The sequence below is a fragment of the Xenopus tropicalis genome, chromosome 3 (assembly GCF_000004195.4).
Source record: "Xenopus tropicalis strain Nigerian chromosome 3, UCB_Xtro_10.0, whole genome shotgun sequence".
NCBI classification, from domain to species: domain Eukaryota; kingdom Metazoa; phylum Chordata; class Amphibia; order Anura; family Pipidae; genus Xenopus; species Xenopus tropicalis.
The window spans coordinates 40,268,136-40,294,921 of NC_030679.2; the positions used below are offsets into that span (position 1 = coordinate 40,268,136).

The following is a 26,786-nucleotide window of genomic DNA, read 5'->3' on the forward strand; positions in this document are numbered from 1 at the left end:
TCTCAGTAAAGAGAACTGCCAGTATTGTAAGTCGGGGACAGGGCCCCGTGAATGAGAACTAGCCAGCACAGACAGGTTTACTTATAGCACCCTCTAGGAGTGGTGAGAGTAGTCAGATTATTTAGCAAGGGCAGTCAATAGCCCCAACCAGGAGTTGTAAAAGGGTTTAGTCCACCCCGGCTCTGTAGTCGTTCTTTAGGGACCGGTTTTATTAGACGCCAGGTACCAGTGTTAGGAGCTCTCCCCTGGACCACAGTCGGCCGGAACACTCCCTTCTGAAAGGTCTATATCTCAGGTGTCAACTAATCCTCTGTGCATCCTCCAAGTGGGTTATTCTGTGCCTAAGTGTCACCTTTGTATTATCCACGGTGACCACACATTCTATACTGCTGTGTCTGTGAGTATACCCTGCTGCACTATTAAGTTGTGCCTTTGTCTAATAAACTTGTACCATAGTTAATAAGCAAGAATCCTCTGGCGTCCATTATTCTCTATTTGCACTACACACCTTAGCTAGTTGTAGTTCAACTACACCCTCAGCTCCATCTAATTCTCCCATATAGCGGAGGCTCACCCCTTTGTATTAAGTGTCGCAATGTAACCCATGCTCATATTATCACTACTAGCCTGGGTTTGGTAAATTGGGTCAGAAAAGCGTTACAGGTAGATAGGGAGCTCTGAACTAATTGTCCTGTTTAAAAAGGACGCGGGGGTTAAGTGCATTAAACATAGCTAACTTTTAAATTAGTATTTCTAATGGCAAAAAATTGGGACTCTGTATAAAAACTGTGTGAAACAGTTTATTTACCATGAATAAGGTAGGAGGTGTGTGTGAGTGTGTGAGTGTGTGTTACTTTTTTCGGACAAGTCCCCCCCTCCCCATTCATCCACCTTCCAGTGATGTCATCACTGGCCCCTCCTCTGAGCGATGTCATGCCTCAACCTTCCTCCATCTTTTTTATGGGCTACAGAATTATCACTCAGATTTATCACTCAGAATTATCCTTCCTGCTCTCCCATAGACCTCTCCCTTACAAAGTCATCCCAGAGGCCCTCCTACTTCAATTTTTTTTCCAACATAGCAGGGCGGATGGATGACAAACGATTCTGCAGCCCTTAGGAAGAATAGAGGAAAGCAGAGGCGGGGACATAGCTGGGACCTGCCAGGAAAAAGCAAGAGGGAATCGTATAGCTGACATTGCAGGCAGGATGATGTATAGGGCAGACAAGACCTGTCAACACAAAGTAAGAGGAGATCGAATAACTGTTCACAGCAGTATGGGAGGGTGATAATTATTTCTTAACATGAATGAGTTTTTCAAGTGGGTGAGAGGTCAGGATGCCCTAGTATTTGGTGCATATATGTCCTATATTGGACACCGTAGAGGGCATGACTGACATATTTTGCGCATGCTCAGTCAAGTCCTTGCCTATCTCTGCCCCTACTCCTCCCACATCCTCTGACAACCAACCCATTTTGGTACGTAGCACTGTGACGACATGAACAGGTCTATATAAAGGCCGGTAGTGCTTGTAGATCGGTCCTTACAGTTCGCTTGGAGGAAGAGCAGATGTGCTGGCTGCCGGCCAAAGAAATTTGTATTAGCGGATAGTGCGAGCCTTTTTACATGAGAAGCAGCGCAGATATGGCTGCCCTGGGTCCGCTGGCGCGGCGGCCGAATATCCCCCTCATTCGCTCCTCTGGGTTTGATTCCGGCTGAGTTTTTTTACTACTGCGAGAAAATCCCCACCTGGAGCGTTATAGTAAGGTAATGCCGGCCGATGTGTTGTTACTATGTAGAAGTATTTGCAGGGAGGTTCATATTTTGTTGTAATGGGGGCAGGGCAGCTCCTGGGAGGCCGAAGCCCTAACCCACGTGGCCGGACTGCGGAGCAGGAGTCTCCTAGTACTAACCTGCCGCTGTGTAAGCACTTTGTGCCCCCACCCCCCCTGCATTCCCACCCCCCCTACACTCCCACCCGGGCCTGAGTAAAGTACGGGATGGGGGTGCAGCTGGGGCACAGAGCTTTAAGCAGTTTAATTGGAACTGGGGGAGGGGTGGCTGCAGGGCAGGCAGGGTTGTCAGATTTATTTTTCTAAACCAGCCAGTCACTTCTAAAACTAGCCAAAAGTCACTTTGAAAGTAGCCAAAATATAGCCCAACTTGCACAATGAGAAATTCTAAAAATAAGTGTATATTGGAAAATGTGCTTTTTTTTTTTTTTTTTTTTTTTTTTTTAAGCTTATAATCACTGCCCATGCCCTGTGCCCCCTGTTTAGTTACTGGGATGGCTGATAATTCCCTGCCCTCTGTGCCAGTCCAGCTGGGAAGTCACTACAGAAAGATTCAGAATGTTCCATTAACCCCAGGTGTGAAATACATAGGGGTGCGTTGAACTGCAACTCTGGGCAGCCCAAGAGATCCTGAGTTATAGCTTAAGGATCAACTGCAGAACTGCCCCAACATCACAGTAGAAAGTAACAGTACAATCACATACCCTATAGAGCAGGAAGTTGCTTGTAGGGCAGACAGGTTGAGCCTGAAAGAGCAAAAAAGGAATACAAAATGGAGCCTTTGTCTATACTGTCCAATTGCATGCTGGGTATTGTAGTTTTGTATTAATCCTAGCTGTAGGTTAATTGTTAAATACAAACTACATAACCCAGCATGCAGTGGAACAGGCACACTAGGGGAAAAACTTTGGCTACAAGGCTGCAGAATATAGCTCAAAACTGTACCTTGGCAGGTTTTAAATTAGTAGCCTAATTTGGTGGGAAAACTGGCAACCCTGGTGCAGGGGGGACTCCTCTGGTCACAGACACAGCAAGGAGGGCTGCAGGGTTCTTGTTCGGCCTATCTTTTTCTTACCCCCTCCCCCTTCAGTCATGTATTCCACGTGATTGGATGCCTGCGCCAGTTAGTCACAGCTAGCAAGCTTTTCCTGTTTCATAGTCCCGCAAACATGTGGAAGGGAGCACTTTCACACAACAGGGTCCTTTTACCAGCGGCGATAACATAAGCATCAATTTAAAGGTGTAGGGGTTTGACTGTAGGGAATGTGATGTCCCACAGGTGACAATGCCCCATTGCCATGTAATAGCTACTGACTAGAAGTTGGTGTTTGCTGTTCAAATGCCAACCTTTTATTGGTTGGTATGGGTTGCTGCAACTGGGCAAATAGTGTTTTTTTATTAAAGTTTTTTGTTATCCCTGGAGTTATTTTGTCTGAGTGGCTGAAGAGAATTCATTGCCACTGTTTATAAAAAGTCACACTAATTTTACTTTAAGCGATTTGAACTGTGATGAGTCTATCCCGAACCTGAGTTGTGATGACACTTTCTTATGGATCTGACTGCTGAGTTTGATATAATTTATCACCTTTTTTACTGCAAATATATATATTCTCAATTAATACATTTTTATTTTTGTAGTTTTCTTCTGGAAGCTTGATGGATCACAATCTTTCACAAATGGTAAGTGAGCTGCTAAATTGGATACACCTTTATATTACGTATGCTCTTTGGCTTGAATAAGGGAGGCTTTTCAAGCAGTGATGAGTCTATCCCGAACCTGAGTCTTTGATGACACACATATGGATCTGACTGCTGAGCTGTTACAAAGCCTCCCCAAAGGCTTTCTAAGTGAGCATTAAAAGAGAAGGAAAGGCTAAGTGACTTGGTGGTGCCAAGGTGTTGAGCTTTTCACTCTACTGTGTATGCGCCGGCCCAGGGACTTTGACAGATGGAAGGAGGAAGCACTTGCTGCAGGTACGCTGGGCTGGTGCGGTTTTCTCCTAACGGGGCCACCAGCTTGGGGTTCCTGCAGCAAGTGCTTCCTTCAGTCTGTCCAAATTCCTGGGCCAGCACATGCGCATTAGAGTGAAAAGCCGACTTTTTTGTTAAAGTTTGGCTTTTCACTTTACTGCGCAAGCGTGCAACAAGGAAGAGTAAATGCTCGCTGGTACCCTGGGGTAAAAGGTAAGCAATTAAAGTCACTTGGGGGTGCCTAACATTTTGGCACCCTAAAGTGACTTAGCCTTTACTTCTCCTGTAAAGCAAAAAGGAATTTGAAATTAACTTGTTCAGTTGGGACTTTTTTTTTTTTAGACATGCTTTATTCCCCATATTGAAAGTCTGTTTCTGTGCAGAAGGGACAAGTTCCTCTGCCTCAGTTTAGCTCAGTGATCCACCCCCCTCTTTCACCTTGTGCATTGAGTGATTTATTCTGGGACCCCTGCTTTCCAGAAAATCTGTGCAGTACCCCAAATACATTGCTTTCTAATGGAACAAGCTGAAGAGTGGTTGCATCACACTGACTCTGAGGTTAGAATGTGGTTTGTATGAGTAACATGGCTGTTTCAGTCTGAGGTGTCAAAAACAAACTGCAGTTAAAATGTTAATATACCTCAATTTTTGACAGGAGCTCGTTCACCAAGACTTGTGTTAAGTACACTTTCCCTTTAAGGGTTTTAATGGATAAAAGGCTGGGTTAAAACTATCAATATAAATTCTTTAAGAAGCACACTACTTTATTGTAATATGTATTGAAATAGAGTAGATGCTTTTCTACCAGTGTCTGTTATACCAGCATCTGTTAACTTCAACCTCGGTCTTGGTTATAAATTCTTTGACACTTTCCTTTCCTAATAAACATACTAGTTTGGAGATTGGTAGTCCACTTATTTTCAATTGATATTGTGACAATTTTGTTCCCCTGGTAATAAGATTAATCCTGCTCCCACTTCTTTTCCAGGACCTGATTCTTTGAGGTAGAGTGCAGCTGGGATATACCCCAAGTGGCAAGGTAAAAATGTTTATGCACCTTCATGTATTAGGGCTTGGATTGGTTACTGCTATTTTGCAGCTACCTAATTTGCTGTATTGCCTGTGAAATGTCAGTGATGTTTTTTTTACCTACATTGTTTGATTATCTAAATGAAAAACATCTTAGACTGAGACATTCTTAGTGTTAAAGTGATTGTGTATTTATATTATTTTTTAGTCTTACGGTTTTTGTTTTGCTCTTTTCCCACCTAGTCTTCTGTAAAGGAAAATGGTTGAATAACAGGTATGTAACTTTTCAACCATTTTTTCACTGGGGGTGCAAATGTCTGGCAATGCCCAGTAAATTCAGTCACTAGGCTGTGAGGTGGGTGCTTAACATGCCCCCCCTCCTGTGAATTTGGGTATCCTTTAAAGGTCTAGAACAGGGAACACAGTATGTTTCTGGAGATACTCTAAGCAAGAAATGTATCCCCCCCCCCCCCCCAACACTGGCTGCAAGATTTTATCCCTCCCCTAATTGCAATGGGTGTCCTAGAAATATTCTCATATGCTAATAAGTCTAATGTGAAATTTGCTCAGTTATTAATGCAAACCTAGGGACTTGTATTCCCCCACCCTCTCAAGCAGCATAAGATGGCAGTACCTAAGCTCAGACACTTGCAAGATAGTAACACTTGTCCTTGATTTCTTCTTAGAAGTTTTTATATTTATGCTTTTTTTGTCTAGTTCTTCTACATGCAGTTAATTCTGCAGCATGAATAACTTTGGAGCCTGTTCTTGTGGAAATCCTGTGATCTTTCAGTAAAGGTATGTTTGAATCAAACAAGATCTGAAAATGCTGATGTGCAAATGATGTTTATACTCACGATGGTCTTCCAAGCCTCGTGGTGAAGAGGTTTTGACGAAAGTGCCAGATGGCTTTACTGATGCTTTGCATAATGTTGGCTGAAATACAATGTGTATGATATAGTGACTGATCACTGTGTTCTTTAAAGGTTCATCAAGAATGACTAAAGCTGCCATGCAGTGAAGCATCTGCCTGGCACTACATAAAGGTGAATATGCTGAAGGGGAATGTTCTGTCTTGTACATGGATTGTACCCAAAGAGGTTGGGTGTTAATGGAACGTGCTTCCTTGTGTCGGCTGTAGTTCAGTATAAAATATTTTCAAAATTAACTTTTTGACAGCAGCTGTCCTGTTGAGAAGCTTTCAGTTTGTAGTAGTGGCATTTCATCCATGGTACTTTATCCCTGGTCTTCCTTGGACCAATCCACAACTTTTTTTTTTTTTTTGTTTTGTTGTACAGACTTGCTTTTTACCATAGCTAGGTGTTTGTTCTTAAAATAGATTCCTTTCCTCACTGCCCCCTAAAGTTTTTCTGTTTCCAGAAGCAAGCTCTGGCTAGTAACCATAGTCCTACAGTAGTTTCAGCTATGTACAACTGATGCATGAAACTGCATGTCTCTTGGCTACTGACTTTGTACTGTACCAGTTCTCCTGTAATGTCTTCCCTTAAGCAGCAATATGATGTATTTTCTCACGATGGTCTTCCAAGCATTGATGCTTTGACGAAACTGCCATTTGGCTTTGCTGATTGCTGAGCTTATAAATGTAGAATATTTACTGGTTTTTTTTAGTAGTTACATTTTTTTTTTTTCTTTCCACTCTAGTGCTTCTGAAAGACTCCTAATGTCATCATGATATGAGCCTTCAGTAAGAGGTATGTTAGGATATATGTAAATGTTAACATTATTCAAAGGACTCTAAGCAGGGGGCAGGGCTCTGCAAATGATGTTTACTCACGATGGTCTTCCAAGCCTCACTGGTGAAGAGGTTTTGACGATATTGCCAAATGGCTTTACTGATGCTCTGAAGTTTGACAAAAAATTCATAGGTTTCTGTTGGCAATGCAACAATTCTATTCTTATTTTTACAGATTAAGTTAGAGGAAGAATTGAGAAGTACTTCTGTTTTACAAGGTTAGTTATGAATTTAACATTCAATCTGCTATGATATGATATAAATGTGATTGCACTTTGTCCTTACAAAGTGTTCTCTGCTCATCTGGATACTTTTTGGCTTAATGATACTGGCATGGTTGCACTGTATTTGGGCAACCATAGTTGAGTCAATCCTCTAGTGGCAAGTCATTTGGCAATAACTTAATTTCACCACCAGCATGAAAAGGCCAATTGTGTTGTGTAGTTGCTTAACACAGGCCTGTCAGTGTGCAAGGTGAGTTTTTGCCAGAAACCTTTTTGCATTTTCTGTTTTAAATCTACTTTTCAGTGAACAGAATAAATTAAATCCTCACAACATGTGGAACAAGTTCAGACAAGATCAGCCTCTCTGCTGGTGAAGATGCAATGTGTGCCATAAGCACTTGAAATTGCTGATTTACACTAGACAGGGATTCTCCTGCTCTCTAAGAAATTTCTTCCAGTTACAATGTCTGTTAACTATGATGAGTCTATCCCGAACCTGATTTGTGATGACACTTTCTTATGGATCTGACTGCTGAGTTTAACTTTCCTATTTTATACCCTGCAAAAGCTATATGCTGTACTTCTTTCAATTTAGAAATATTATTTTTTGCAGTTTAATGAAAGACTCAAGTTCCATGGTCTTTTGCATACGGTGAGTTGTCACTTAAATTTTATTTAGCATATTTTATTAAAGGAACGGTAACATCAAAGTTAATGTGTTTTAAATTAATTAAAATATAATGTGCCATTGCTCTGCAAAAAACTGAATACAGAAAAGCTACACTATAAATAAGCTGCTGTGTAGCCATGGGGGCAGCCATCCAAGCTGGAAAAGAGAAAAGGCACAGGTTACATAGCAGATAACTAGTAGATAAGCCCCATATAATGGGGGCTTATCTGTTATCTGCTAAGTAACCTGAGCCTTTTCTCCTGTGAATGGCTGCCCCCATGGCTACACAGCAGCTTACTTATATAAACTATTGTAGTCTATCTGAGGCAAACACACCAGTTGTAGCAATGCAGGGCAACAGTACATTATATTGTTATTACTTTTATACACTTTCATTTTTTGGTGTTACTGTTCCTTTAAGTGTTCTTGTATTGAGATGTTTGCAAGCTGTGATGAGTCTATCCCGAACCTGAGTCTTTGATGACACAATTATGGATCTGACTGCTGAGCTTATTAAAGTGGTTCTGAGTAACTTCCAGTCCTATGAAACTTGCACAGCCTGCTGGTTTACAATGCTGTTTACATGTATACACCATATAGCTTAGTCTATACCATCCTTACAAACAAATTAAACATTTAACTGTATAGTATAGTAATTCTAACATTCTGCAATTTTAAATGCATGCAAAACGGTTATGGGCATGTTCACAATGCAGTAAGGATGTTGATGCACTCTTTCAAATGCATTTATTTAGCAGATCTATAATTTAATAATCAAAAGGCAGTGCTTACCTGATCTGAGCTACTGTACATGCACCCAATGCATTCACTTATGCTGAATTGGTCTTGGCTGCTACTAACAGTAGTTAAAGCAGGCACTGTCCTAAGATTCTTCCCCACTGCCAATTTCCCTTTTAAGTGCTGGGGTTAGGCAACCCCTTTCTCTAGAGGGAAGTTCAAATTGTTTTAGCAGGCATGGGTATGATCCAAATTACAGAAATCCCCCAGTCCTGATCCTGGATACCATTCCTGTACTTTGTGAGGGGGAGTGCACAATAGCCTGGCTTGCAGTGACATTTACTAATAGGTTCAGCTGCCTGGGTAAATCTTTTTATACTGCAGGACTGTATGCCATGTATAATTCTAAAATCTTAATTTTTCAGAGTGGCAAATGATTGCAGTTCTCTGGCATTACATCAGCACTGTCTGTAGAACCCTTAAAGATGTCATGAGTGTTAAGAACCTGAATCTTGGAACATGTCTGGATCCAACCAAGATATTGGAATCAAAATTGTTCTTAATGGAATAAATCCCCATTTCCTCCTTGTGGCCTGGAGACTGACTTCAAGAAATATGAATTAAGAATTATGTATAAATGTTGGAGCTATATAAATAAAGCACAAACTTCATGGGATTTTTTTTATATTTTTTTTATTTCTAAATAAGCAGTTTCCATGCATTATAAGCATCCAATGATATTGCTGACATTGTTTTATTAAACATTATATAGGGTAACTTTCTTTCATATTGTCCAGTTTTCATATATGATATGTAGTAAACAAGATTATTTGTACTTTAACTTTAAAATGCTTTTAAAGGCTTTGAAACTATGCACCTGAGAAGGATTTCTGTACTTAAGAGCCTTATGCCTTTACAAAAGCATGTGTGCTACAGATAGGTTTAGTATTTAATATACAGTTTTTTTAGTAAACTGGAATCATGATGGCTCCAGCTTTGCATTCTGCCTGGGCCATTAGTTGCTTGTGATCTAAAGTAGGCTTCTCTTTGATTAGGAGTAGTCAATGGCAGTGCATTACAGTACTACCTAATGTATTTCACCTGATATCAACTGGAATCTACTTGCTCTTAGCAGGACATCAATAGAAAATGTGGCCAGATAAGGTCAATTGTTCCAAAAACACGACTCCTTATAGTAAAATGACTATTTTTATGAAGTTATGAATGAATTCAACATAGTATGCAAAAGCACTTTTGCATGTTAAATTAAGTCTCAAATTCCAAGTGCCACTTGCCATAACATGGTATCTCCATGATGGGCACAGGTTTCTGTTATATATCCTTTTCTTGTAATTTTGTAAGGATACAGGTGCATCATGGTTACTCACATCTACTGTACCAACACATAATGTGTCTATAAACAATTCCTATGGGAAAAAAATCCTGCTTCATCAGGATTTGTGTTTTCATAAAATATACTAGTATGTTCTGTTAGGTAATTCAGAATAGAAAACTGCCATTTTAAGTACGGAGATCATACAAGTCAGTGCACACATACATGTTAGGCCACTAGCCAATTAATGGACAGTTCTGTCTTTTACTCACACAATTCTTCCTGTTAAGAGCTGCATTATTTCTGGTCAGGTGATCTCTTACCCCCTAATGACAATGACATCCATTATGACCACTGTCTTAATTTGTGGGAGGAAGGGTTTTGAGCCACCACCAAAGCCAGCCTCTTGTGCTCCCCCCCCCCTCCCAAAGATGAACATTTTTACATTAGTAACTGTTTTACATCACAAGGTTTGCATATTAACTGGGTAGTCCCTTGGGTCAAACTATGCATGACATTACTTGGATTGTCCAACAGATTCTAAATGGTAGATGTGACCATCTAGTTACTAGGATGTTGTCTTGAGCTGTTTCTGGACAGAAGAACATTGAGGTGGAGGGTCAAAAGGTACTAAAGTTAGTTTCAAAGACCTGCATCTTCTAGTCTGGTTAAACCTGACTGGTGTCCTTTCACCCCCTGTGTTTATATAGTGCCAATAAATTTCTGCATCATTTTAGAGATTACACATGATTACATTTCAACTAATCTTGTAGGATACCCTATACATAACTATAGAAGTGCATATGGGCCCATGCTGACTGCTGATCTATCTCCTCTCTGTCCAGATAACTCAATGGAGAAAGATTGGGTGGATCATGTTTGTGGCACACTGGGCCTGCTTGGTCTAGTGATGCCAGGGCCTAAGGACACAAAACCTGTTTGGATTAAAAAGGTGTCCTGCTGAGTCAGAGACCTTTTCACTCTCAAGCTTCTTAAAAGCAGTCTAAAGTGCTCCCTAAAATGCAGGCAAGACACCCTCCAGACCACCAAAAGACAGATCAGATTCCACCCATGTGGGTGATACAGGGCCCTCCAGGCCACTGACAAATTGCAGGCAACCTTCTGTTTTACCTTTTACTGATATTTAACGTATTTAGCACTTTAACTGAAGGCGGAATGCGGAGAACTAAAAGAACCCAACAATATTCAAATCTTGCTAGCAAAAAAAGAATAGAGGTGAAGAATGTTACTTTTAAACTGTAATATCAGTTTCTAACACTAGATGGCAGTGTTGGTTTAATCAGAAAATAAACTGCATTGGGCTGCATAGCACTTTCAGAGGTAGTTTGCCCATTCATCCATTTCACACCATGAAGAGCTTGCACTTTAAAGATATAGTTCACCTTGAAGTACACATTTAGTATGATGTAGACATTGATATTCTGATACAATTTGCAATTGGTCTTCCGTTTTTATATTTTTCTGTTTTTCAGCAGCTCTCCAAATGGGTAATTCAGTGGCTACCTGGTTGCTAGTGTTATATTTACCATAGCAACCAGGCATTGGTTTGAATGACAGACTGGAATATAAATAGGAGGGGGTGTGACTAGAAGATGAATTAAATAGAACAATACAATACAAGTAGCTTTACATAGCAAAATTCGGCTGGAAAAAGGCAGAGGAGCAAATAATTAAAAAAAATATAAATAATGAAGACCAATTTCAAAATTGCTAGGATCACACAATTCTACAACATACTAAGGGAACTTAATTGTGAACCAACTACTCTTTTGGACCATAAGTGCAGTACAGGTATGGGGCCTGTTATCCAGAATGCTCAAGACCTGAGGTTTTAGTTGGGATCAAGTATTGTTTTGAAATTACAGTAAAAATGGAAATATTCCCTAAAAATGGAGTCTATGGGAGATGACCTTTCCGTAATTCGGAACTTTCTGGATAATGGTCCCATACCTGTAAAAGTTTTCTCAAAACAGTTTATACTTACTTCTGGATAAGTGACTGTTATTGTTCAAACAAGGAAGTTTCACAAAATAAGATTAAAAAACATTAAACAAAGGTTAATAACATGCTAACACTGCAAAAGCTAAACCCATGTTTTTAAGATAATAAACCCATAAAACCCTGATTAACCTGTGTTTTTACTCTGATATACTGCATATTTTCTCATTCCGTGCATTAGCCTTGATACACTTAGTGGCTTCAGAGAACTGACACAAGTGTTGGCAAGCAGCCACAGGGTGGACCTCAAAGAGGGCATTCATTAGCAGATGAGGGTTGCACAGAACAAGAAAGAATGGAATGGGGCACTGTGACATGCAAGGTCCCTATACTCAGAGCTGGCATTTCATGTCCAGGGCACTGCACACAGCGAGGCACACAGAGCAGCAGATAGGGAACAACACTTTACATTAGTCTCATCTTTACCTTAGCGTTGTCTACAGTCCAAAAATATAACTCTTAACCCCCAGCTGTCAGAGGGAGATGCCTGGGAATTTTAGTTAACAGCTGAATGCCTGTATATCGGATAGCGCTATGTTATATTGATTATGGGGCTTTGAAAAGTCTGGGTGAATAGTACATCTAAAGGGGTGAAAACCTTTAGGAGCCGAAATGTTAACAAACGTATTAACCCTTTCACTAACAGGTGACTTTTTATATTTTATAATCTTTTTCTTTCCCTTTTTATGAGGGGTAAGGTAATATGGATTTTTAACAGATAGCATGACCTTTTTAAATGAACTTTGTGTGTGACTCCAAAAGTTAAAAAAAGGGAGAGAGAAGAAGACAGAGAGAGCGAAAGATAAATGTTAGGGCAGTTGCAGAAAGGGCAGTTCCAGGTATTTTGTTGCCCAGTCATTTTGTTGCCCCAGACTCCACTGGCAGGCAACAGAATGCCTGTTATCACTGCCTATTTATTTCAAGGGCAATCAACCCATGGGAACACATGCCAGTTAGTGGAATCAAACCACCTGTTTTGTGCACCACTACCTTCCTTACAAGCAGTGTGGGACTGGAACCCAGGGGCCCACCAGAAAACCTTAGACCATAGGCCCACTCTCCAAAATATTTTTCCTTCTTTCCTCACCCAACCTCTTTATTCTCCTATTATATTCAATTACATGCTAGCAGCTATTCTTCCTTCTATTTCTCCTTTTTGTTCCCATTTATAAATAGGGAATGACCATGAAGTAGGCCAAATGGTTAAGAGCAGGAGGGCCCACCGGGAGTTTTCCTGGTGGGCCAGTCCGACACTGCTTGCAAGCTTTTATTTGTATGTTTGATATATACACCCTTCTGTTGTACAGAACTGGGCAATATGTGGTCACTTAAAGGGGACATATTGTGTAAAAACATAAAAATGTGCCAGTGCATTATACTTTAAAATGTAGAAGGTATGTGCTTTAAAAAAATGTGTTTTGGGATGATTTTTTGAAAATTTCTCCAGAAATCCAACTAGTTCCACTTCCTGTTGCCTCCTTTCCCAGGCTGTGCAGGGAAGCCATCGGCACTCATCACACTGCACTGTGGGATAGGAACCGGTCAGCAGCTAGGCTGACCTGATAGGGAACTGATTCATTTGAAGCTGGGACAGAGACCATAGCAGATCTATAGGGGGCTTCAATGAAGAGGCTATTAAAGTTATTAAAGATAATTACCATTTTTTGACCAGTGTGATTTCTTGCATTGAAATTAGACAATATAAAGCAGTTATATCTTTATTTTCATTTTAAATAATTTATTACAGAAATACTATGTGAATTGAGCAAAACTGTCAGCCATTGTTAGTGCCGTGGCTATCCCTGAAAAGACTGCAGAGGTCAAATGCCCACTTGCCATCAGTAGCATAACCCAGATACCCATTGGGTTTGAGGAGTAGTTTATGGCATTGACGTGCAACTCAGTATTTACCTCCTGCTTCAAGGACAAATTGACAATATTTCTACAATGTGTGCAATAGTTTCTGTAATTAGTGCATTCATGGGCACACAACCAATATAACGCCTGCACACTAGTGATGTGCGGGCTGGGCCGATACCCGCAGGACAGGAAGGTTTGGGCCGACCTCGGCACATCACTTGCGGGTTACGGACGGGTTTAGGTTGAGTTCCGTTCACCCTCCCCGTCCGCAACCTAACACTGTCAGCTTCCTCTTCCGGCTTGTCAATTTAAAGGCGCGCACCTGACATGCCCCACCCCTTTTGTGAAGTCATTGCGGGGCAGCGCAGGTCTATAAATAGAGGGGAGAAGCCGGATCTGGTAGGGTTAGGAGCGGCCGGGTTAGGGCCGAGTGAGGGTTGAGGTTTTCTCAACCCGCACATCACTACTGCACACATATAAAAATTGGGCACGGCACAAAATAGTTTAGCACTTCTTACCTCCCTCCAATTTCTAAGTGCGGACCTAAACCTGCCCCTACATTGTGTGTGTGATGTCACACACATTGCCGCGGAAATTACATCACGCAGTGTGCATGTGACGTATTTTCTTCAGAGCCCGCAATAAAAGAAAATAAGCCCCTGCTTTATAGGGGTTGTAAGTAGTGTTGTGGAGGCAGGGCCGGAACTGGGGGTAGGCAGAAGAGGCACCTGCCTAGAGTACAACACCGGGGGGGGGGGGGGGGGGGGGCGACTCCTCATTGATTGATACGCTTATTGTACTGCAACAATTGTAAGTGCAACTTTTAAGTATTAAACCATTTATTTTTGATTTTACACTATGGGAGCGTGCCTCTCTGTTTTAATGTGTTTTTAGATATCTGAATACGCACCTGGAAACCTGTATATACTACACTACATTTATTCGGTATGTGTATTGGTTCAAGAACACTGACTCTTTATTTTTACTTTTTGCTAATTATATTTGCTTTTTGGCTTTTATATATTTTTTGCTATTTATATAACGCCCCTTTTTTCTACTTTTAATGAGGTACCTCTCCCTTGCCTTGGCCCCTTGTCATTACACGGCATCCCCCCAAGATGTCTCTGCGCATGTGCACTTCTGCGTGCACATGTTGGGGGGATGGTGCAGGGGCAAGGTAGCCAGCCGGGTTGCCTAGGGGGCCCGTTTGGGTGAATCTGCACACACAGAATTTATTCCTTAGAGTAGGTTTAACTGCCCTTTGTTCCACGCTTGATAAGGACAGTGGGGGACCCTGGACCGATTGCAGAATGGCATGTCTATTGACTTCTACAGGGGGGTAGGATTGCCACCTGTTCGGTTTTGACCTAAATAGCTCAAGTTTTCTTAGGGTTGTTTGGGTCACAACTGGCTGTTAATAATCTGGCCAATAACCAACTCTGATGTCACGACCCTGCCCCCACAGGACACAAACATGCCCCCAAATGTCACAACCCTCATATGTCACTGCTCTGCCCTTCCTTATGTCATCATTTTTGTTCCTCTTGTTCGGTTTTTGCAGAGGTCTAAGGTGGCGACCCCATTTGGGAGTGTCATGCACTTTATAGCTTGACCCAGGCCCCTTAACATTTTAGGATTGCCCTGCATAACATATTAAGTATGTCAACTCCTGGGATTCTGCTGGTTATAATTATATTTAATATAGCACCACATTTGCAAGAAGAGAAAGCCTGGGTTCAGTGAGGAGGGTGGGATAAAGAGTAAGGCTCTCTCAAAGTAGCGGACTGGTCTCATTAGCTGCCAAAAAAGAAAGTAGGAGGTGGGTAGGAGCAGGAGCTCAGCTGTCTGAAAGCACCAGGCTGCTCACTGACTCATAAGCTGAGAGACAGTATGACGGGAGATCTGTCTAAAGCAGGTGGTGCCCTGCTGATTGCACAGAGTGGTACTGAGCTGCAAACATTTGGGAAACCCCACACAGGCTGCTGCAGCCATTTGGAGGTTAGGTCACCTCAGGCCTATATTTGGAATATATTACATGTAATCCTTTTCTAGGCAATCATCTTTTTCCAGTATGACAATTCCCAGACGTGTGGCTGAAAAGCAAAAGCAATGCATTTAAAGTCTTTATCATAGCACTGGGTTGTTAGCATACCTTTAAAATCAGATGCCCCTAAAATATCTGTATGGGTGAAGACACACTGGGCTACTAGTAGCAGCTACTTTTTTAAGGCTACTAAACTCCAGGAAATACCCTGCCAGAGACAATAGTGAGAATTGCCTCTGCTAAGACACATGCAGAGACAATTATCAGTAAATGATCAGCATTGTCTTTTTTTAGTAGCCACGACAAGTAGCTGCTACTAGTAGCTCCGTGTGTCTTCACCCTAAGGGCAGGGGTACACAGGGAGATTGGTCCTCACAAGGCAACTTCAGCGACTTTGCGTATGCCATCCCACCGGCGATTTACATTCTAGCCAGTGGGATGGCATTGTGGGGAGATTTAATGCGCGCCAACTAATCACTGCCCTTGAGGCAACTTCGGCAAATCACCGGCGCCGCGTTTGCCATCCCACCAGCGTTTTACATTCTCACCGGTGGGATGTCATATCGGGGAGATTAGTCGCCCGCAACAAGGGAGATTTGTCGCGGGCGACTAATCTCCCCGTGTGCCACAGCCCTTAAGCGCAGTGTGGGATAAAATATATATATATAAAAACTCATTATAATTATAATATTTATTATGTTTAGGAAGAAATAGAGGGTATTTTGTATTTTTAGTTTTATAGCTATATATTGGAATACTGATTTTTGTAAACAGAAAAAAAGTTTTCGAGAGATTTCTTTATGAGACATTCACTGGTATCGTTAATCTTTATTAAGGCCTCATATATAAAGATTTCAGTGTGGCCAAGAGACGCCTTTCTTCGTTCTCTGGCTTATAACGAGCAGCAACTTGCAAGGGCGGACATATAGTTACAGCTGCCACAAACAAGTGCAAATCGCGTCACCACTCGCGTTCCTAGGAAGCACAATGCCCGGGGCTTGCGTGTTGGCCCGCCCAGTTACCAAGGCAATGGGGAGTGGCAGTGAGACATCTATAGTCCCAACGCTGTGCGCCCTGGAGCAATTAACACCCACTCCTTCCTAATACGGGTGGCCATATTGTACCCGGGAAATGAGGCGCCATTTTGTTTCTAAGCTTCTCAAAAGCGGAACATAACGTGGCATAAGCGCCTCATGCTGGCAGATAATTACTGCAGTACTTCAAAAAATAGAGCACTGAGAATGGTAGCCCAATAATACCGTCAAGGTCAAGAACTGACAAGGTGGTTGTTATAATTGTGTCCTTTAACGAGGGGAAGCAGTTGATATGTATTTGAAATAGGATCGTGTTTCTTCGAAACGCACGAAAATGCATCTTAACCTATATGCTGCATTGCGTAGATTATGCCTATTAATGCAGCAAGCTTTATATTATCGAGCGTCCCATTATCCTGTTTACAAATGGCCGAAAGGCGTCTGGGAGGGACGCTACGTCTTCGAGAGACGTAGCAACTTGCTCCGCCCACAATATGCGTCAGCCCTAGCCCAGTACCCACAGTTCAGTGCGCGGGCGGAGGAGGGCATTTTGTGGCGAGAGAGACTGCTAGAGGGGGGAGCAGGAAGAAGAGAGTACAAGATGGCGGCTTGAGGAGGAGCAGGAGAGGGGTTGCGGTTGTATTAGAGGGTGGGAAGTCGATAGATGAGCGTGTGACTGAGGGTCGGAAAGCCATCAGAGGTACACACCGCTCCGAGAGAGGGGATTCGGGGCGGAGAAGAAGTGGGGGGTTGTACAGAAAGAACGGAAACGGGCGCCCGGTGACCCCCCTTACACCGAACAAAGAACCCAGGGAACGCGGATATTCTTGTCCCTAAGCCGAAGGATCTGCTGTTCTCACTACTAGTCGCATATCTCTGTTTGACTCCATTGTAATTGTTCTGCTTTATCGCTGGGGATCCCTCCCCCTTCCACCCCGGATCATGGCGAGTAGCAGCGGCTCCAAAGCTGAGTTTATTGTCGGTGGGAAATACAAGCTTGTGCGGAAGATCGGATCTGGCTCTTTTGGAGACATTTACCTGGCGATCAATATCACCAATGGCGAGGTAACCTTGTTTATTACATGTGTACGCGGCTTGTGGCGCTGCACCGGGGTGGGGCGAAGCCGGAGGGTTCTATGGAACGTACACGGAGTTCCTGGCTGGCCGCGGGGGCTTCTGGGAGTTTGGGGTCAGGAACCGAGTGAGAAGCAAAAGTAGGCGATTCCTTCGGTTGTTCGGCCCCCCTGTTGGCCATGGGATGCTGCTGACTGCCGATATACTGATCAATAATTGTGCGTGATAGTTCCTCCATTTCTAATCCTGCTGCTGGGAAATTACTTTTATTTTTCGGTCCAATTCCACCTACGTTTTGGTTTCGGTAAACACGTAGTGGCGTCATAAATTCTACGTCATTCGGTAGTGTTTTTTGGTCGATGTTTCGATATTTTAGAGGCCCCCCCCCCATCAAGCAATTCTGTGGTTGGTCATTTGATATTACTGGTTGGCGTGTCCCCCCCCCCCCCCCCCCCAATCTCTGTAATGTTGTGCGTTTGTAATCTGGTGGCCATTTTAGCAGACACTGCTATCTGTTAGAGCTCTTGCCCTCCTGTAAAGAGTTGCCTGTCTCTGCTTAAACCCTTTCATCCTACAAGACTGACAGTGTATTATGTATTTGAAAGGATAAAAAGTGCTTTTTTTGTAGGTGGCTCTTAAATAGGTGACACAAGTGCAACTTATTCTGTGTATATTAATATATGGACAATAATGATCAATCATACAGGCTTAAGGTATGAGGGAATGGCTCCTCAAGTGGGTTTCCAGTTAGGAAATGGCTTTGGTTACATTCCTACCTTTGAATAGTTACATAGGGTAGAAAAAAGACCAATGTCCATCAAGTTCAACCCATCCAAGTAAACCCAGCACACCTAACCCACACCGGTGGGTCAACAAAACACTTTGCTTTTTCATTAATTTATTTCCTGGTATGTATGTAGCGGCGACACATTTCCACAGCGCTTTACTGAGATTTTACATCATTTGCATCATCAGTCCCTGCCCCGGAGTAGCTTACAACCTAACATCCTTATCCCATTTACATACACGCACTATGGTCAATTTTGTCAAAAGCCACTTAACCTGCCTGAATGTTTTTGGGGTGAGGTAGTTTTGGAAAACTGGTAACACGGGGAAAAAAATTCAAAGTTGTAGTGGCTTTTTATCAGCACTGTTAAAACCTCACCCCAGTGCCATACTGATCATTGATCCCCTTTATTGGTTATGAAAAGTTATTGCAGAGACTCTTCTAAGTTAACATTGCTGTTGTTGTCATTAAAGTGACAGTTTTCCTTAAATATATCCCTTTAGTGTATTTGTCAAGGGTTGAATTGAATATTCTCAACAAAACCTAAAATTAAATTCCAAGCAGCTGTAGTTATTTATCTTAGCCACTAGGTAGTGGTTTAAATATTGAAATGAAAGAATAAAAAAGGGAAGGTCTGCCTATAAAGACAAGTAGGGAAAAAGTAAAGGGATTCAAGTAAACACTTACTCTGGCGTTACTTAATTTAACCTTGTAAGTGACACCCAAAACAGATTGACAATTTTTTTTTTTTTTTTTTATAAATGCAGCAGTGATTGTCACTTAAAACTCCTAAAGTTAAATGAGCCCAGAAATTTTTTGCACGTTTGGAAACATTGACTGGGAATACTTTACCCTATTTCAGAACAAAGAACGTGAAGGGGCAATATAACCTTGTTTAATGAGTTGTGTACTGGGAATATAATTTTCTATATTTCAAGAACCAAACATGCAGGAGGCTCTGTCCGTTTAGCTCAACAAACAACCATTTTTGTGATTGAAACAATATGTTCTGTACAAGCCAGTGCATTGAACATTGAGCAAAAAAAAAAAGCTAAATGTAGCCCCATTAAAAAAAAAAAAAAAAAAAAAAAACAGTGCTCCTTAAAGGGAAACTAATGTCTGAAAGCAAGCTTAAAGGAAAAGTAACACTAACATTTTTTTAAGTAAAAAATCTATTCTACCCTCCTCCAATAATTGACCTAGCCTTCCCAACGTTTATTGTTTTAAATGCTTTATTAGAAAATACCTTGTAAAACGCTGCATCCGGTCATTTCAAATACGGCAATCCAGAAGATGCAGAATCCATTATGCAAAGATCAACATCTCCTCCTAGTCCCACTCCGGACTAGGAGAAGATGTCGATCGGCGCATAGTGGATTCTGGATCTTTGTGTTTGAAATGACCGGATGCAACGTTTTACAAGGTATTTTCTAATAAAGCACTTGAAATAATTAATTATTGGAGCGGGGTAGAATAGATTTTTTACTTGAAAAATGTTATTGTTACTTTTCTGATAACCAGCAGACAATAAATATCCTTTTAAGTGACCTATCAAGGGAATTTTATAGAATAGGCATCTACATTTCAAGAAATATTGCTTTTAAACCAGTGCTCACTTTTTGACATGTAAAAATATATTCAACTAAACAAGGAAAGCCTATGGCAGTAAAAGACAGAGCTCTGTTCCTTGATTGGTTGGTGCAACCTAGCTTGTGTGTAAGCACAGTGCATCATAAGAGCCAGAGGCACAATAGTATTTAATGGGGTGGTTCACCTTTCTAGAACTAAAAAATCATTAAGCAGTCTTCATGAATATAAGCATTTTATCAGTAGTTTGTTTTTTTTAAATCTGCTTTAAATAAGTTGCATCAAGTTACCTTATCTATGTTTCTCTGTCTGTACAGTGACCTCGGACTATTACCCAGGGGCTGATTTATCAACGTCCGTATTCATATTAACATGAATTACATTTTTGTCAAAACTCATAATAACATAATATTCAAATAAATATCGAACATTCAAGTTAAAAAATAATTTGAAATAAGTGAAAACATTTAACAAAAAACACAAATGTAAGACTTTGTTTTCTAAAAGCTTGCTAATTTTTATAGAAGGCAATGGGAGTTGCCATAGGAAAATGTTGTTTTTTTTTTTTCCTTCAATTCAAATTTTTGAAAATGTTAAGTAGAAAATGAGTTTGATAGTTTTGCTCAATTTAGTTTTTTTTTTTTCATAAATAAGCAAAAATTCAACTTTACATTAATTAAAAAAAACACACATTTGTTTATTGATAAATAAGGCTACCTTTGTTCCCATATGATGTGTCTGTGCTTTTAAAAAAAATTGGCCATGCTTAGTAAAATTGTGTTCTATTGACTGCCAGACACTGAAGTTCCAGTTGAGTGTTCCCTTAGGCCCTGGTCACATGGAGTGTTTTCCTTCGCTTCTCGCTGCCAGTGGTTTTTAGTCAGGCAGAGAGAAGCAAATCCACTGTAATTTGCATCACCCTGCAGCTGTATTGACAATCCACAGGCAGAGAGAAGCAGAGGGAAATGCTCCGCGTGACCAGGGCATTAGGCTTATGGCACACTGATCACATATGGAGCTCTGTTTCAAATGTAAAAGCAAAATTATTTAATACTGATTTTATTTAAGGAAAGGCATAATAGTGCCTGTTAACTACTGTATTGCAGACCCTCTTTGAGGTGGCAGCTCCTGGTTACTGAGTATCCAAGGCTGATGCCACATGGGACAGATTCTTGCCAGCTTAAAGGGGTTGTTCACCTTTGCGTTAACTTTTAGTATGATGTAGGGAGAAATATTCTGAGACAGTTTGCAATTGGTCTATTTTTTTATTTGTAATTCAGTTTTTGTTCAGCAGCTCTCCAGTTTGATGGTTCAGCATCTATTTGGTTGCTAGGATTTACTTACCTTAGTAAACAGGGTGCAGTTTGACGAAAAGAGTATGAATAGGAGAGGACCTGAATAAAAAAGTAATATAAAGTAAATAACAATTAAACTATAGCTTTACATAGTTTTTTGGCTGTGGTGGTCAGTGACCCCTATTTGAAAGTGTTTGAAGGCAAATAAATCAACACTATAAAGAATAATGAAGACTAATTGAAAAGTTGCTTGGATCTGGGTTTTCTATAACATATTAAAGGCGAACCGCCCCTTTAAGGCTGGTGCCACACTTGACTTGCAGATAAATGTAGGCAGTGAATCTGCCCCTACGCTTAAATAACTCTTGTGTCTGCACATATAGAAAACCCTCTACACTACAATCTATAATTATGGTTTTGGTCAATAAAGGTAACCATGCAAGAGCCTATAGGGCAGGTTTAGAAATTCCATCGGATGAGGTTAATGCATTGTGTTGATATAGTCCTCGAGAGGTCTCTCTAATTCAGTGATCCTCAACCAGTGGCTCAGGAGCAATATGTTGCTCCCCAACCCCTTGGATGATTTTCCCAGTGGCCTCAAAGCAGGGGCTTATTTTTGAATCCCTGGCTTATAGGCAAGTTTTGGTTGCATAAGACCAGGTGTACTGGCAAACAGCCTCATGCAGGTTGTCAGTCCATAAAGGGACTCAGAGCCCTTATTTGTAACCCCAGGAACATTTTTCATGCTCGTGTTGCTCTTCAACTCTTTTTACATTTGAATGTGGCTCATGGGTAAAAAAGGTTGGGGATCCCTGGGTCTAATTCATTAAATGGGCAGCACTTAGCGTATGCTCAGGTTTAGACTGTGCTGTTTGGAGTGGTGGTAAGTAATAGTAGAAAGTGGGCTATTTTCTTAAAGGGGAAGGAAAGGCTAAGTCACTTGGGGGTGCCAAAATGTTAGGCACCCCCAAGTGACTTAGATCGCTTACCTTGTACCCTGGGCTGGTGCCCCTTTTAGGAGAAAAATGCACCAGCCCAGGGTACCTATAGCGAGCGCTTCCTCCTTCCTTTTTCTTCTGCCGGCGAAATCCGTCGGCCGGCACATGCACAGTAGAGTGAAAAGCCAACTTTCTTATTTAAGTTCGGCTTTTCACTCTACTGCGCATGTGCGCGCAAGCGAAAAGGAAGGAGGAAGCGCTCGCTGCTACCCCGGGCTCGTGCTGTTCTCTCCGTACAGGGGCACCAGCCCGGGGTAAAAGGTAAGCGACTTAGCCTTTCCTTCTCCTTTAAAGGGGGCCTCATTGATTATTTTTAGTGTTCTCTTTATTCATTTTAACTCCTAATTTTGCTTAAGTGGTCATTAGTGAGTGGTACCCACATGCCTCTGCCAGTCTCTGCTGTGGAAGTGTTGACAGGCAGTTAAGGAAGATTTGATAGCTCTGGCTTTCTCTGAGAGCATTGTGGCAGTTAAAATTCCATGTGTACCTAAGTCTATGGCACTTGAATGCAAATAGGCAGACTTACTTACTAGTGCTGGGCAGTTTTATTAAAATATTTAGTCTTTTTTTTGTTTGTTTTTCAAAGTTTTATATAATAGCACTACTGTTGATTTTTCCTCTGCGTTGACAAGCTTTTGTCTCGGCTCAGACTCCTGCAGTGATGTAAACAATGTATTTCCAGTGTGATACAATGTTCTGTCATGCCACAATCACAGCCATAACAGCAAAGCAGCCTTTTGGAACAGTTTTACTTCACCTAGAAAGGTCAAAGAATAGCTTTTAAGAATTTTTTATATACACTATACATTGTATTTAAGAACAAATTACAAAGAACCAGGAAGCTGAAAAAATAAGTTCACCACACACAAACATTGTTCTCTTACCCTGAACTTGGGGTTTAAATTTTATTACAGCTAATGGTACAAGTGCAGAATCTGAACCAATTCTTCCTTTGCATTCCTCCAATAACATTTTATCACACACAATAGGTAATAAGGTCTGTTACTCAGCTGGCTTTTGTGTAAAACTTGTATTAAATGATGGTTGTTGTAACTAATATCTGTGGCAAGGCACACATGGAGGATAAGCTAGGTGTTCCCCTGCTGGTTTTTTTTTTTCTCACCAGTGAAACTGAAAAATACCAGAAATTGCCCTACTGCCATCCCAATTGTGCTTCAAATGCAATTTGTGTGGGATTTGCTTTGGTGGAGAAGCGTCCAAAGTGTCTAAAATGACATTAATACCTTCTTAAATAAGAATTTTTGGGACAGCACAGAACTCCTGGATCTGCTAATAATTAATTTGCATTTAATTTACATTTAAGTGATGGCTTAGAAGATCCTGGAGTGGGAAATTGCTTACCCTCCTCCTCATCTGCCTTGGGCGCAGTTTGACAGTAATTTTTCAGAAAGAGTCAGGGCAATATAAGCTTCAAGAGCTACTGTGCATGTCCCACAGCTTCCTTATTGATTTGCTTAGTATGAATTGTACTGCTAGCCAATATGATTAATGCTGCACATATAAATAATGAAGTGACAAGTAATGTGCTGCTTTGAAATTTTATAAAATAAGCCAGTGTTGCCAAAAATGCTCACATTGCAAACAGGAAAAACACTAAAAGAATTGCCATTTAATATACAAATACACTAGCCAAATACAAATTAATTAAAAGTGCTATGCATGGTTAAATATATAAGTCCCTTATCCTGGCTTCTGCTTTTTTTTTTTATAATATTTGCCTAATTTCCAAAATTGCTTTCCCATTTATTTATCTGTACTTGATCTGCAAATATTGCTTTATTTTTTATTGTTTTTAAAAAAAGTATTCTTTTCTTGTTTGATATTTAACATATATTTTTATTGCGGTAGGAAGTAGCTGTAAAGCTGGAATCACAGAAAGCTCGCCACCCCCAGTTGTTGTATGAAAGCAAATTGTACAAGATACTTCAAGGAGGTGTTGGAATCCCTCATATCCGGTAAGAAACAACCTCTGTTATAACCATACATTCTTTCCTTAGACTACTGGACTCTTTAGGCTCTTGCTGTGCATGTATCTATAAGCAGTATTTGTGGATCCTGCAAAATAATCACTTCAACATGAGCAGCAATGGTGTTTATCAGTAATTGCAGAGTTGCGCCATAGTGGGAAGCAGTCTGTAGTATTTGCTGCACTAATCATCTAATGTAATGTAAAGATGCATTATTTTGTTGTAAATACAATTCTTTTTAAATGACACTAGGGTCTATGGCGCATGGTGCATTTACTGCAAGAAATAAAAAATAAATACAATTGACAATTTTCAAAGCACAGCTTTTATTAAAATAGACCTTGCCGTTTTTTAATCACAAGAACTATTCCACTTAATGGTGGTAGCACACAAAAAAAGAATGCTGCTAGCCCCTAGGCTTATCTCCCACAGGCAGCATAGGGCAGGCAGGGTATGTAGGGCCAGTTAATCTAAGTACTGATACCTTTTAGAGGAACAGTAACAAAGGGCAAAGACAGATGGGGCAATTAGTTGTTGTGACTTTTAAGAAAACCCCAGTTGCGATGACTAACCTCCGTGTAAATTATAAAAGTCGCCTTGACTTTTAGAGATGGCGATTAATCATGACAACTGGATTATTAAATTTATGATGTCTAATTAAGATAATAAAAAAGAGAATGTACTGTTGCCTTGCACTGGTAAAAGTTTTGTTTGCTTCAAAATAATTACTATAGTTTATATAAATAAGCTGCTGTGTAGACACAGGGAAAAGTAAAAGCAAGGTTACTTAGCAGATAACATAATCTTTGTGAAACACCATTGTATTCTATAGAGCTTATGGTATCTGCTATGTAACCCATTGCCTTTTAGCCCTTTTTCAATTTAAATGCCCACACAGCAGCTTTGTTTATGCAAACTATCAGTGTTTTTAAATCAAACTCACAAATTTTACCAGTGCCGGGCAACAGTACATAATATTTAAATTACTTTAATTTTTTGGTATTACTGTCCCTTTAAGGTTTTCACAGGGCAAGCAGGAAGTGGTTCCAACCTGTCTGTCAGTATAGGGATCCTTGTCAATAAGGGAATTACTTTGAATTTCAAATGCATATTAATGTACAGAAACAAAATGAAAGGACTTAATTTGGAAACAGAAAAACTTTGCTTGGGGTACTTGTACTGAAATATGTATAAAGGGAAACTCTCGATGTGCTGTGAGTTTTATCCTTTGTTCATCATGAGCCAAATTATTAGGTTTTGTGTTAAAGATATATATACAGATTTTTTTTTAAAAAAAACTTTTCCATTATATAGTGCTAATGATTATGGTTTTATATTTGCTGTTACTGTTTTTCCTTTCCCCCCTCTGTAATAATCTGGTAAGAAAGTTTAAGCTAGAGCTTAAACACGATTACAGCTATAAATACTCTTTATTTTATATACTGAACATGCTGTACCAGTCCAAAGGTCAGTAATGTTTATTTCTATTAAAGTTGCTCACAGCAGCTCCCTATCCTGGACATGCTAGGCCATCTTTTGCATGCCAGCCCCACTTTACTTGCTCAGTCTGCACTGGGTTGCTATTCAGGTTCCTCTTGTGAGAAGGCTAGGACTTGGCAGCTGCAAGGGCATACATACAAAAGAAGTCCCTTGCATATCTGGTAATGTGTGTTCTGTGGAACTGCACTTGCCAATTCTGAGAGAAATTTACAACTCTCTTAATCGTAGCACCATGCTGAGCAAGAAAGATGGCTAGATTTGCTACATGCCTTTCTTGCTAAAACAGCATGGGTGTGATCAAGAGGAGAGGTGCTCTCTGTAATAAATTCTATAGAATCAATGTCGCTCTTTCAAAGCTGGTAAAACCGGCTGCTTTTACTAGACATGTCACACCCATATGTTGTGCTGCATTTATGAAAGGCACCATATACCCCCTTATTTAACAGTGATTCAATGAGCAGGGCTCATACTAAACTTAAATATTTTCTAATTAAAACAAGTGGCAAAATTTATGTTTTGTGCAGTAAACAGGGCAAAATATTACAATATAACAAAAGCCACCTTCCTCTTCCTGATCCCAAAGAGCAAAGTCAAACCAGCAGCCCACTGTGTAATGAGCTCTTCTTTAGCTAAAAAATGCCACAGGCTTTGGCTTGGGAGATGGGGTGTTTGTTAAACAGGCTTTACAGTAAGACTGCTTGGTCTGTCAAACTTATTGACAGTTGTTCAAAGAGGGGATCACATTTATACCAGAAAGAAAATCTAGAGGCATACATAAGAGTTTAGAAAGGTTAACATTACTGCATTTTGTCACTGCAAAATTAAAATAGTTTATGCACATTGTCTGAGCTAATATGGTATGGTATATATTTTTCACACTTACTGCTTTTCTTCTTTTCAGGTGGTATGGACAAGAAAAGGATTATAATGTTCTAGTTATGGACCTGCTTGGACCCAGTCTTGAGGATCTCTTCAATTTTTGCTCGCGTAGGTTCACAATGAAGACAGTACTTATGTTAGCGGATCAGGTATGCAATTTATTTTCAGAATCCCAAAATTTAATCTTTTTGGTCGGTTAGTGTGGGGT

The 26,786-nt window shown here is 40.6% G+C and overlaps 1 protein-coding gene, 1 long non-coding RNA gene and 8 other non-coding genes across 15 annotated transcripts in view; all 10 read left to right on the plus strand.

The window, feature by feature from the left end:
- The first annotated feature begins 1,474 nt into the window (after window positions 1-1,474).
- On the plus strand, window positions 1,475-8,962 carry LOC100495377. 2 transcript variants are annotated; one of them, XR_001170290.3, is made up of 10 exons: window positions 1,478-1,769; window positions 3,434-3,475; window positions 4,755-4,805; window positions 5,039-5,069; window positions 5,513-5,593; window positions 5,782-5,841; window positions 6,458-6,507; window positions 6,724-6,766; window positions 7,386-7,424; window positions 8,606-8,962. It is a non-coding gene; the product is annotated as an uncharacterized LOC100495377 (long non-coding RNA). The 2 variants fall into 2 exon arrangements; XR_004221951.1 differs by lacking the exon at window positions 6,724-6,766 and having other exon boundaries at window positions 1,475-1,769.
- Window positions 3,297-3,364, plus strand: LOC116409915. Its single transcript, XR_004222163.1, has one exon. It is a non-coding gene; the product is annotated as a small nucleolar RNA SNORD50 (small nucleolar RNA).
- LOC116409912 lies at window positions 3,548-3,614 on the plus strand. The gene has a single exon (XR_004222160.1). It is a non-coding gene; the product is annotated as a small nucleolar RNA SNORD50 (small nucleolar RNA).
- On the plus strand, window positions 4,892-4,964 carry LOC116409905. Its single transcript, XR_004222153.1, has one exon. It is a non-coding gene; the product is annotated as a small nucleolar RNA SNORD34 (small nucleolar RNA).
- Window positions 5,631-5,722, plus strand: LOC116409906. Its single transcript, XR_004222154.1, has one exon. It is a non-coding gene; the product is annotated as a small nucleolar RNA SNORD35 (small nucleolar RNA).
- LOC116409908 lies at window positions 6,307-6,390 on the plus strand. Its single transcript, XR_004222156.1, has one exon. It is a non-coding gene; the product is annotated as a small nucleolar RNA SNORD35 (small nucleolar RNA).
- Window positions 6,571-6,661, plus strand: LOC116409907. Its single transcript, XR_004222155.1, has one exon. It is a non-coding gene; the product is annotated as a small nucleolar RNA SNORD35 (small nucleolar RNA).
- Window positions 7,244-7,311, plus strand: LOC116409914. The gene has a single exon (XR_004222162.1). It is a non-coding gene; the product is annotated as a small nucleolar RNA SNORD50 (small nucleolar RNA).
- Window positions 7,887-7,953, plus strand: LOC116409911. Its single transcript, XR_004222159.1, has one exon. It is a non-coding gene; the product is annotated as a small nucleolar RNA SNORD50 (small nucleolar RNA).
- A 7,981-nt stretch (window positions 8,963-16,943) lies between the features above and the next one.
- The window catches only part of csnk1a1 (casein kinase 1 alpha 1), a 31,709-nt gene continuing 21,866 nt past the window's right edge, over window positions 16,944-26,786 (plus strand). The window contains exons 1-3 of one of the 5 annotated variants that reach the window (XM_012958780.3): window positions 16,944-17,535; window positions 24,081-24,187; window positions 26,601-26,727. In XM_012958780.3, the coding sequence (XP_012814234.1) occupies window positions 17,413-17,535; window positions 24,081-24,187; window positions 26,601-26,727 (357 nt within the window). In that variant the 5' untranslated portion in view covers window positions 16,944-17,412. The remainder of the gene's footprint in view (window positions 17,536-24,080; window positions 24,188-26,600; window positions 26,728-26,786) is intronic. The other 4 variants (XM_012958779.3, XM_012958782.3, XM_012958784.3 and 1 more) reach the window with 4 other exon arrangements.